The sequence below is a fragment of the Pseudopipra pipra genome, chromosome 12, assembly GCF_036250125.1.
Source record: "Pseudopipra pipra isolate bDixPip1 chromosome 12, bDixPip1.hap1, whole genome shotgun sequence".
NCBI classification, from domain to species: Eukaryota; Metazoa; Chordata; class Aves; order Passeriformes; family Pipridae; genus Pseudopipra; species Pseudopipra pipra.
Genome location: NC_087560.1, coordinates 14,557,615 through 14,570,154, shown reverse-complemented (window position 1 = coordinate 14,570,154; position 12,540 = coordinate 14,557,615). Strand labels below are relative to the sequence as shown.

At 40.9% G+C, this 12,540-nt stretch overlaps 1 protein-coding gene across 21 annotated transcripts in view; it reads left to right on the top strand.

The window, feature by feature from the left end:
- Positions 1-12,540, top strand: part of AKAP13 (A-kinase anchoring protein 13) — a 208,446-nt gene that overhangs the window by 174,053 nt on the left and 21,853 nt on the right. For 16 of the 21 annotated variants that reach the window (XM_064669029.1, XM_064669030.1, XM_064669026.1 and 13 more), the window contains 4 exons: positions 991-1,116; positions 5,045-5,087; positions 6,259-6,364; positions 12,060-12,231. In XM_064669029.1, the coding sequence (XP_064525099.1) occupies positions 991-1,116; positions 5,045-5,087; positions 6,259-6,364; positions 12,060-12,231 (447 nt within the window). The remainder of the gene's footprint in view (positions 1-990; positions 1,117-5,044; positions 5,088-6,258; positions 6,365-12,059; positions 12,232-12,540) is intronic. The other 5 variants (XM_064669040.1, XM_064669038.1, XM_064669042.1 and 2 more) reach the window with 1 other exon arrangement.

Below are 12,540 nucleotides of genomic sequence, written 5' to 3'. Positions count from 1 at the left end.
TCCCAAGGACACACTGATGCCCCATGTCAGTGATGGGTATCCAGCAATCAGGTCACAGCTGAGAGGTTTCCACCTGTGCTGGTATGAAGAAAACGTTTGGAAAATACAGCCCTTGGGAATACCACTTTCAGTGAAGAGTGACAATCTGGCTCCTGCATCTCTTTTTGGAGAAGAGTGTACTTAAAAAGAATTGTTGCAAAGCTGCTGCTATGCAAGGTTTTGCTCTTAAAAATAAATTGTGGGAGATTTGATGTCACAGACTGATTGCTGAGTTTGGCACTGTGTTTGGTAGGCATCTTCCAGACAAGGATAGAATAGGGTGCAGAGGAGCTTTTCTCATGTTTAGGCAGTTTCTTTAAAACAAAGGCTGTGAGTTTTGGAAGGCAGCAGAAGAGATGGTTGTTTTTTCTGTTTTATTTTGGAAGAAAAGAGAGGAAGCTTAAGTGTCTCCTCTTCAAAGCTGGAAATTTTGAAGGGCGTAACATTATCAAAATTTGGGGATTTTTTTTAGAGATAGAAGTGGCAAGAACCTTCCCAGATAGATTATGTCAGCACTTCAGATAAACTATCCTTGCTAATATCTGGCAACTTTGCTGTGGTGTTGTTCTAATTTGATTCCCTGGCAGTTCTTTCGGTGAAGCTGATGCCCCTTGTCCAGAGACCCACTTTACTTGGTATTCTGTTTGGGAAAATAACTGTTTGCATATAAGTCTTCATTAAGAGGTCCTATAAAAAAAGATACCAGCAAAAATAGGGAAAGCCTTGAACCTCGAGCTATGCATGCAGTGAGACCTGCGTCCTCTGAAACCTGCACCTTATGGAGTTTGCATGTTCTCAATTCTTTGTTTCTTGTGCCTTTTCTGGAGCCAGCTGCTTTGCAGACATTTCCTTTGCTTTCGTTTTAGTTTGCTTTGGCCGCTTTCCTCTCCTTTTTATTATTAAATGCATTTTCAAGCATGCTCTAATGTCTGCTGTTAACCCACTTCTCAGCCCAGGGCCGGACTCGACCATCGAGACGAATTTCCTTCTCCTTCAGCATCTCTCCACTCATTCCTAAGTCTAAAACTCTCTTTTCTATTGGCTCTTCTTCCAGTGATGAGGAGGAGGAGTTGGATAGTAAGTAATCGTTTTCTGTGCGTTGCAGCCATTATGGGTGGAAACAAAGGGAAATCTGGTTTTCTGCTTTAGACCTTGGAATTTCACCTTGCAGACACTGAACTAACCTTTCCATTGTGTGATGTCTAACAGCATTATCTTAGTCCTGTATCTGAATACTAGCTAATGGCAGAATAAAAGGATTATAATCCAAAGAATCCTGTATATCAGCACCATCATGTCTCATCCAGTTAGTTTTGTCTGTATCCAAGTGGCAAATATCACCTGCCACTCTGACCAGCAATGTAATCTTTACCTTTTTATTAAAACTAAAAAAACTTGCCTTGAGCTTGTTACAGGGCATGGAGTTAGCAGCAGAGGTAGGTCCTTGCCCTTCCTGGGTAAGAGTGAGTACATTGCTCAGTGAAAGAGAAGTGGAGTGAAGCCCTGATTATTAAATTCTGAAAATCTTGGTGGCAACTTCACAGTTCCCCTCCTAAGCAAAAAGCACACATTGCAGTCAAACACCTTAAATCCTCAACATGTTCATATCTATGTCCTGATATTATTATCAGAGTAGTTTTGTGGGATACGGGCAAGAGTGATCCAGTAGCTTTTTTTTCCTCCTGCGAACTGTTACTAAAAGAAGCCCAACTGAGGCTGAAGACTGAATTAAAGTAATTTAGACTCCTCTTGGTTTTTTTAATAGACTTATCAAAGATAATTAAAAATGTTTCCTATTTCTTAAGCATGTTTTGTTAGACTGTTGAAATAAACCAGACACATTCCTTGTGTCCATACTGGAATGGGGGGAAATTGCTTTCCCATCCAACACATTTTTGGTTGCTTCCTGGATTTAAAACAATCTCCAACACCACAATCTAAAACACCATCCGTGTTGTAGGTATCTAAGTTCTCCTCCTTTCCATTCCTAGTCTTCCCTGTGGGTTTGTCCCTTCCTTAAGAAAGTCCTGTGCCCAGGTGTGGGATTACTGACTTCCATATTTAAGCTCCTTCATCTTTGCTCTGTTCTTCTCCTCTGCCTTTAACAAAACGCAAAATTCATAGACCCCACAAAGTGAACTGTAAACATACAGCTGTGCATCGGTGTGATGCTCCACAGTAAAAAGTACCCTCAGCTAAACTTTCTGGTGGATTTGGAATTTTTTGTTTGTTAGGGTTTTTTATTTGTTTGTGTTTTTTGGTTTTAGTTTTTTTGTTTGTTTTTGTTCTTTTGAGGGTTCGTTGGTTTTTTTGTGTATGTGTGGGTTTGGGTTATTTTTTATTACTTTATTTAGGGTTTTTTGTTTGTTTTAAGCATCCAACCCATTTAGTAATATTTAGTAGGTTAGGGTATGACAATATTAGAGGATATTTATGTTAGCCAGTATTTGCCTTCTCTTCTCCAACAGTGCTCCTGCTAATGATGATAATTTAAAATAACATCAAATATTGTCTCAAACAAAAATGTTGTTCTCTTTATATGTGTTTTATTTCCTCATATTTGAGGGTGCTTTGGTGACTTTATATAAAGGTTAGTTTAACCACAGCTATTCATAAGACAGTGGGCAGCGGGCATTTTTCATGCAGTATTCCCAGATCAGTTTATTTTTTCACATCTTCAGGATTCATTTCTCATAAAAGGACAGATGTGTTAACATTGAGATTGCACTTGCATTTCAGTTACTGCTCCTCAACCTCTCTATGCCTGTTTTTGTCTAGAGTGTGGAGGATTAGTTGCAGTTTTTGTGATGATATGGTATATTTAAGACTTGGATTTCAGATGGCTGGATAATTATTATGGAGCCTTTGTATTTCTTGACTCATGAAAGTTAAATTATAGAATTAGGGAGCTGGTTTGCAACATCCTAATCCAGTCACTGCTTTCTGCATAACAGATCTTGATAAATTATTTCAAGTCCAGCTACCATATGAAATAATTTTGGTGGGTGATGCTTAAAAGGTGTTCACATAAATATGCCAAAATTTGGCTGCTAGCCCAGATTCATTGGACATAAATAGCAGTTCTGGCTTTTGGGAAAAAAAAAAAAACAAAAAAACACCCTTTTTTTTTGTGGGTTGTGAGGTTGGTTTTAGCATTTCAGTTTTGATCCTGGTTGTGACAGGAAACAAAAAAGTTGTGAAAATAAATCTTTCTTCCCCTCTTATACTTCAGAACCAAACCTGAAGATGAGAAGATGTGTGCTTTTCTGTGCTTGTCTTCATGGGTTTTATAGCTTGCAGCAGCATTGATTATCTGATGTTATATTATAACCTAAGATATAAAATAATAAACAGGCCTTGATTTTTGTCTGGACCCACTTTGCCTGCCTGAATCAAAAATCCCCCGTTTTTATGATAAAACACTAATGTAATAAAAGATAAATGATACATAATTGAAGTTCCCATGCAACATACTTTCTCCAGGTGCTGAAAACCAGTCACAAATATCAAACTATTACAGCTCTTGGTTCAGCATTTTTCATATTTCTTATGTTAATTGCAAAGAAACAAAAAGGTTTGTGAACTACTTAAATCCAGTCAAACTGATTAATTGATTTAAAAAAAAAAGAAAATACTAAGGGGGCTTAACTCAGGTTAAAAGCAAGCTAGAACTGAAATGTGAACCGGAGTCGCTGAAGCTTTAGCCAAGGATTTTGGAGTCTGTAAATTACTTGTGTGATCTTAGTAGGTGCTTAGGTAGTGGATATTATATAAAAATATAACATCCCCTATTGGAAATTAAATAGTAGACTTCATTTTGTATATGTTACAGTATTACTAACTTTGATGTATTTGGGATAGATCATTAATGAGGTGAAAGACTTTGCAAGGAAAACATTAACACAGATCCCCAAGCAGGGACTGGGTAATGGGGTATTTTAGTTTCTCAATATGAAGAAATGATATTTCTGTCTGTGCTGGCACTTGAACGGGTGGTTAGAAAATCGGTATTTAAAGCATAATATTGTATGCACAGTTTTTCCTAATGCACTTACTGCTTTTGGATAAAGGACCATCTTTGCCTCTGATGGCAAGTAGCTCTTTTGCATTCACCCTTAGCATTAATATGTTAACAGAATTTGAACCAAAATACTATTTTCCTTACAGTATATATGCAAAAGCCTAATAAGGTGACAGTCATGCTGCTTCTTGAACTTCAGAAAGGGCTGCAAACAGGGCTTGTATGAGGGTTTTTTGGAGTCCTGGCAGGCCCCGTTGCTCCAGAGAAGCCCTGTGTCCTGGATCATTTCAGTGTTCTTCGATGGTTCTGGTAAATGGTGTCAGCTCCCAAATCTGCTCCAAATGCATTGTGCAAGCAGGTTTCTTGTGGTATAAAGAGAACTGGTGCCATTGGCAGGGCTTCAGCTTCATGTTGAAATTCAGCCTTTCCTCAAGCGGTGTTTTGTGATGAAGCCCCAGGCTGGTAACGTTTTGTGGAAAACAGAATAAGGCTTCCCTTGTTTCCCTTATTCTTTATGAAGTGCTTCAGGATTTTGATGGGAAAATGAACTATAATTTTATCAAGCAGAAAAGTTTTATGCATGAAACCCGGATGTGTTGTACAATGGATTCTTTCTAGTGGTGTATAAATAAAGGCATTGTGGCAGAATCATTCTCATTTATACCTATTGTCATTGAATTGGCAGTTCTGATTCAGACAGCCTGATTTACCAGCAAGTTTAACAGTTGCACGGCCTTTGCTTAATAGCTGAAGACTGATAAAAATACTAAGCAGGCTTTCACCTCAGCATCTAATTTGAGAGCAGCTAAGGATACAGGGAACAGGCTTTATCCCGAGCACATGAAATCTATTCTAAACACTCACTTCTGGAAAGCATTTCCCTTTCCTCTTGAACCGTCCAAATACGCAAACTGTGTTTTGTAAGATCAGTGGGCTAAGATTGCAGTCTAACATGTCACCCCCCACCCCTCCGATCTTTTCCAGGTACGCAGTCGTTCGGCGGCTCCACGGGCTCCTCAGTTCAGAGGTACAGTATTCTGGGGGTACTACTCTCTTCTGATGGGGCTCCTGCACTGGGCTCTGCTTTGGACACCCAAAAGCCTTCCTGGCACCGGTGCACTCCAGCTGAAATCAGAAGTTGTCAGATTTGTGAACATCAATCTCGTGTGTCTAAAGGCTGAAGAATATTTTAGGTCGTAGAATGTGAAAGTCTGTTCTAGGTCTCATTTCTAACAAGGCTTTGTGTTTATGCATAGCTAATAACTTCACATTATCTATTGTCACACAACATCAGTTTACCCCGAGTTATATTTTACACTGAAAGTAGTTCTTCCTCCCTGCGGCTAATTCAGTCTGTATCTCTCTTACAAAGGCCAAAACAATCGTGTTTTCGTACGTTACTTTTCATCCTTTCAAGTTGTGCAGACGAGATAATTTTCCTGGTGTCTTTAAAAAAAGTGCTTCCCCAGAGGAAGGATGTTTGTGGCACCAAGGGAGCTGGGTGTCTGGTCTCTGTGGCTCCCTTGGCTTCAGCTTTATTTCACGACTGGGAGGCTTTTTTCCTCTACTTGCTGCTACTTTCTCCTCCTTGATTTAATTTATATTTCTGTTGTTCTGCTTTTGGTTTGTGTTGTACTTCCTATTGATAGACTGTGTCCTTTAATGCAATAGTAGTTTCCTTATTCTTCCACCGTAGCTGAAGTCATAAGCTTGTGCACGTAAAAACTGGCAAAAAATAACTGACATCCTAAAAATGCCTAAATTAATCCATATAACCATTGTTGCTTATTACTTAGTATTGGTATTCTCATTTCTCAGGGGAGGCCTTGCAGGCAGTGTGGTTTCTGTTAAAGGCACTCACTGCCTTTTCAGAGTTCATTAGATGCCTTTCTCTGGAAGGAGATTGCTCTTTAAAGTATCAATGGTTTCTGGTTATTTGACCAGGGGAGCAGCAGAGGGTGCTATGTCAAGGCCTGCTTAAAAACAGATATGAGGATTCCTTGAAATTTAACTCAAAGCACCTGGATTGGCATTTTGTCTTCACTTTTCCTTCTCTGGTACAACACCATAAAGCAACCTTTGACCCTGTTGGCTAATAAATGCATTTTTCCTTTAAAAAAAAAAAACCTGTCCATTTAATAGATGCTTTGGGAAATGAAAAAAAAATAAAAGCAACCCTTTTTCTTTTTTGATTCTAGCATATCTGAAGAGAGCAGCAGTGTCCCCGCTGGCAAAGGTGTAACGAAAGTCAGTCGCACCTTCAGCTACCTCAGGAATAAAATGTCCAGCAGCAAGAAGAGCAAAGTAAGTGCTTCTTGTGATTTATGCAGCCACAAAATGACCATAGGCAGCAGAGATGAGTTCTGTATTTCAGATGAGTTCTGTATTTCAGTTCTATGTTTCCATAGGGTAGTATTTAATTCTATAAGAGCAACGAGGCTGGTGAAGGGACTTGAGCACAAGTCCTATGAGGAGAGACTGAGGGAGCTGGGGTTGTTTAGTCTGGAGAAGAGAAGGCTTAGAGGCTACCTCATCACTCTCTTCAACTACATGAAGGGAGGTTATAGCCAGGCAGGGGTTGGTCTCTTCTCCCAGGCAACCAACAATAGGACAAGGGGACATGGGCTCAAGCTCTGCCAGGGGAGGTTTAGGTTAGATGTTAGGAAGAAATTCTTTACAGAGAGGGTTATCAGGCATTGGAACGGCCTACCCAGAGAGGTGGTGGATTCACCATCCCTGGAGGTTTTTAAAAAGAGATTGGACGTGGCCCTTAGTGCCATGATATAGTAATTGGAGTTGGATCAGGGGTTGGACTTGATGATCTTGGAGGTCTTTTCCAACCCAATCTATTCTATGATTCTATGATTCTATTTAAGTCTTTGCCCAGTTTTCTCTTCTTTACTTTTTTTACTTCCTTTCTGTATTTTGTGAGGAGAGGATTGTCTGTGTTGTAACAGGGACTAGCTACATGGGAAATCTTAGCACTACAAAACTGAGCCCTAGGACACACTCTGGGAGCTCAACTGGTGGCTGGTCACTAGTGGTGTTCTCCAGGGCTCAGTTTCGGGGCCGGTCCTGTTTAACATCCTTATTGGTGGTCTGGACATGGGGATTGAGTGCACCGTACCTGCAGTAAGAGGATATGAGGAAATGACCTTAAACTGAGTCAGGGAAGATTCAGCTTAGATATTAGAAAAAAAGTTTCATTGTTAGAGTGGTCAGGCGTTGGGATAGATTGCCCAGGTTGGTGGTGGATTTGGCACTGAGTGATGTGGTTTAGGGGGGTTACAGTGGTAGTACTGGGTTGATGGTTGGACTGGATGATCTTGAAGGTCTCTTCCAACCTTGAAGACTCAACGATTCTTTGATTCTTTGTTTTCACTCTTTTCTCCACAAAATGAAGCTTCATTTATTATAGAGAACAGATTGTGTTCTGGCATGAGTTATGGCTTTGAAGTGATTGATGAGTTTAATTTTTACAGAACCCGAGAGGTTTTTAATAAAATGAGGACAGGAGCTGTAAGAAAGGACTGGCTGCCGAAGGCTGTAGTAGGTTTTCATTTTATTTTTACTTTTGCCACAAAGTTTCTGTGCACTGCAAGAGACATTGCTCAAGCAGTGACCTTTGGTGATGGCAAATATTTATATTTTCACCTTTCTTACATCCTTGAAACCCTGGGATTTAATTTGCTGAAAGATAAGTGCTGCTCAGCACAGCTGAATTTCCTGGGAACCATATTGGTTACAGAAATAATTACATTAGTGCTAGATACTTCACACAAACATGCAGTTGTTGCCTTAGATTGTCCCCTTAAGTTTAATATATATTTGGGTTTTTTTTTTTTTGCTTGGTTGGATGTTTTTTACTTGAATCTCACCTCTATTTATTTGTCTGATCGAAGCTCAGAGCACCTTACCTCTCCGTGGGCAGTATGTATTGTATCACTAGGTGATGTGTAGCTAATATGTTGGTAAATACTGTTGGAAGGCCCCGGAGAGGTGTAATTACACACAGTTCCTCTTTAGGGATCTGCCTTTAAAGATGCAAAGCCACGAGTGCCAGTGGCTCAGAGCTCCTGCTGAGCAGCTTTAAGACAATGCTGTTCCCTGCTGCAGAGTACAATGCCAAACCCCAAATCTTCTTACATAGAAACCTCTGTTGCAAACGCCAGTGAGAAGTTCAGGAGCATTTTGCACAGACTGTGAACAAGACTGAAAATTCATTAACTGGTTCTTGCACTTCGGATGCATAATCTCTAAAGCAAGAACTAGAGAGAAAGATAAGAGATCTGGTTGAAACACATAAGAAAATACAACAGAATTGCTTTGAGAAATTTGCTCTCCTTTTGTTAAGTAAGTGTAGGCTGATTTCACTAATGTCATGATTGCATCTGAAAGTGTTGATAAAGAATTGCTCCAAAATCCCCACAATAAGACACACTACAGAAATTGCAGCTGATAATCAATTCTGATATTTTTACTAATTAAAAAGCCAGGATATCATTCAAATTACAGTTTCGTCTCTGCTTACGGTGGAATGTTTGCATGACATGCTTTTTGGGGGCTCCAGCCTAACAAAACACCTTACATTTTTAGGCTCCAGCCTAAAAATCCTAATGATTTTTTTTTTTACCAAAAAATCCTTGGGAACACTGATTTCTCAGCAGCATTATGGCTGAGGAAAACTGGTAAGCATTAAAAAGAAAAACAACAAACCTTTAAAGAGGAAGTTTGACAGGAAGCTGGTTTCTGCTGCTGTCGGGGCTGTCAGGAGGGAGGGACGCTTCGCTTCAGCTTCTTTCCAGCTGGGTTTTACTTATCTCCAAACCTGCACTGTTTTACAGTTCATTCTAAGATGAACTGTAAAATAAAGCACCCCTGAGCCTACTAATGGCTACAGCTCTTTTGGAAAATCCCTTAAAAAAAACCTTAAAAATAAAGAGGTGTTTGGAGCATTAACTGTAGGGGATACTGATAGAAGTCTGGCATGTATTTGGTGTTATTCGGGGATTAGCAGTGAATCTCTTGCCATTAGCAACGTGCCCTGATTCACATTCTTGAAGTCTAAAACATGCTCTATTTCTGTCAATTCAGGAAAAAAAGAAAAACTTCATTTTTTTCCCTTCTGGTAGAGGGTTTCTAAGAAATGATGACAATTAGCATGAGTAATTTCTCTTTTTCCTTGCCTTGCGCAGTAATAAGGCAGTGCTATACCACCAACAGCGTTTCAGTGTATATAGTAGGAGTTGTAAGTGCCTGAAAGGATTAGGAGACAGGGAATATTCCTGATGTGTAGAGCAGGAGGAGCGCAAACACACCAAACCTTTCTGTTTGGGCATCTTCTGCAGCACTTTGTTTGCTGAAGTACTGCATAGCAACACTGAGGTATGTTAAAATTCGCTTTATTTCTATCCCAAACATCACAGAGTGTTTGATTTACTACCCTCTACCTTTTAAATGGGTGGTCTCGTGGTGACTTGTGACTTCTAAAAGATTAATCACATCCTTTTCTGCCCTGTGTATTTTTTTTTTTCCTTCTCTTTAGCAGTGGCAGCTAGGGTAGGGCAAGATGAAAGCAACAGCAAAGTAGCTAAAATCATCTTCAAGGAAGTTAGCAGCAATCGTCCCGCCCTCCCCCTTTTGCTCAACTGCTCTGTGCCTGCCATCCCCCCAGCTGGCCTTGCCGGCAGCTCCCGCCTGTCAGGATGGGCTAGTGCTGGTGGGGAGCAGCGCTCCTGCCCCCCGGGGGAAGGATGTCGATAAAATGGAATAGGTTTGCAGAAGTACCTCAGATAACAGTGAAGCTGGTAGGACTTAAGCACTGGGAGGTAAGAGCTTCGTGGTTCTCTGGGGGAGGGATCGGCTGCTGCAGATCTGTTCCTTTGGGTCTGCGGTACCTGCCGTGTCTGTTCCTGCACGTCGGTTCAGCCGCAGAGCCGGGCTTCAAATCTTGCTGGCGGCTCCAACAGCTCAGGAAAATGGTCTTGTTTTTTTACAATCCTTTTTAAAAATAAAGTTCCAGTAACTGTCATAGGAAAAAAGCTGAAAAAAAAAAATCTCATTTTGAGACCTTGTCCTTCAGTGGAGTGGCTGGCAGCCTGTGCATAGTGTGCTGTTTCCTCCTTGAAAGTGGTGCACCCATTTCCTGTTTTTTCTGGGGTCGTTCAGCTTTAATTAAAATGTTTTTTACAGTAATTTTCATGAAGGCAGGGTATTATTCTAGACTTCAGAATTACTGGGCTTTGCAGTAGACATCAGGTAGGTTTAAAGCATAGGATGGGAAATCTCCTTTCATCATGAGAGTCACAAGATTTGCCCTGAGCTTAGAGTGATCTTTTCTCCTGGAGCTTCACAAGACTTGGCAATAGAGCAAAACTCCAGGCATCAGCTTAATACCATCAGCCAAGGCCTAAACTGCAGTTTAATTTCTTGAATCCTGCCAGGCTGGACATGGTTAAAGGTGGGCAGGTCAGTGGATGGAGGATGGGACTGTGGAGGTTTCTGTGGGGTGGTGAGCCAAGCTGATGGCTCAAAGGAGGCGGAGATATGATGCAACACAGATGCAACACAGACTCTTCCTGGCAGGTTTTCTGCTTCAGACAGGATTGTTCCATATGGTAATGCTCCTAGTTTTGCTTATTTGCAGAACAAAATAGCATTTGGGGCCAGTAAATAGACTTTTTGTTTATGACACTTTACAGGGAGAGACTCCGACACTGGGCATTTTGCCTGGGAAGTGTTGGGAGAAGAGAGTCCTTAGGCTGAGTTACTCATTATTTGAGTGTGTCATCAAAAGCTCAACAGTTTCCCTGCGGGTGACTGCACAGCTCGATACCTCTTTTAACCACTTCATGGCAGTTGCTCACATGGGCTGCTCTGCAGCTCTCTGATATTCAGGCTGTGACAATATTAGGCAGACGACACATAGCATATAAATAACAAAATGCAAAGATAAGCTCACAGAAGCCTTTACCAATTTCTGGTTAAGCTTCTCTTTCAGATGCCAGGAAATCCACAGTAACAGTTAACAGAACTGCAGCTGAATCTTATGGTAAACGTGTTATAGGTTGGTACACAGAAAGACAAGGAGTCGCTGTAATTCAAATTTGGAGTTTTTCTGTGGAGTTTCCTTTAAAAATTGTTTGGAAGAATTCCAAATCCATGAAAGGCTGCAGGGGAAAATGTTTCAAATTTTTAGTATTTAGTATTTTCTATCTAAGGTAGCGATAGAAAAGTAAGCAGAAACTCTGCTAAAAGTTGGATAAGGTGGCTGTGCTTGTCATCTTTCCAAAGCTGAGTAGCCCAGAGGCTGAACTGTGGCTTGTGCTTTGTGAAGATGAGAGCATCTTTTATGGCGTTGCTGTTGTTCCTCTGCCTTTCTGTGCTCCCATATGTCAAGAATGTAAAAGATCCATTTTCCCAAAAAGCTTCACATGATTACCTGGGGTTGCATGTAACTATTGAAGAAGTTGCTAGTTGGAAGGAAAACAGAGGTGGAAATATTCTGGCAGTGAGGCTGTACAGGCGCTGAGGAAGAGCTTGTGTTCTCCATTAAAAATGCAGTTGCAAATCTCAAGCTTTACAGGTTGGCCTTAAAAATTAACTGTGTTGAAAATTTGACACACACTGCATGTAGTGTTTGTACTGAACATAATTCATTGAAAGCACTGAAGAGGCTGATGAGAGCCCAGAAGAAGAAAAGAGGTAAAGTCATTAAACCAAGAAATATAAAACAGAGGTGAAAGAAAATAGCTTCCTTCAGAACAGACTGAGTTTCATATCTGCTGGTGAGACATCTGTGAGTCAGTAGTATGTAAATCCACATCCATGGGGGCTGTAAGGTGGTTTTTGTAAGGGAGAGCTGGGCAGACACATGACCATTGTTGAGGTGTGCACTGGTCGATATCATTGCAGTGCCAAAGGCAAACACTGAGGAATTTGTAACTAGAGAATAGACCTCTGCAGAGTAACGAGGCTTTTGGTCATTTTTTCTCTGCAGGAAAAGGAGAAAGATAAAGAGAAGACTAAAGAGAAGGACAAAGATTCCAAGGAGAAGGAAAAAGATAAGAAGCAGTCAAATGGACATGCCTTCACTGCAACCGCTGTTGTAGCCCAAGCAACCTGTTACCACTGTATGAAGCCTTTCAATAAGGATTCGTACTACTGTGCAAGTAAGTCAGGGGAGGTTCCCTCCCTTCCTTTTGTTTTTCATTGAATCTGACATGGAAAATGCGAACCTTACGCCTTCTTTTCATTTTCCTTAAGGATGTAGGGTGGGAGGGAGACTTTGGAGATAGTGATTCATGGAGCAGCAGCATGTTGCCTTGTGGAAACTGGACTGAAATGAGTCGTGGCTGCATGGAGGTGTCCTGCAACCTCATTCCAAGCTTGAGCTCAGCCATCACAGCATCCCACGGGGTTTTCTACCCCTTGTTGGGCTGTGTCAGTCAGCTGGAGAACTTTGTTTATTTCGGCTGCAT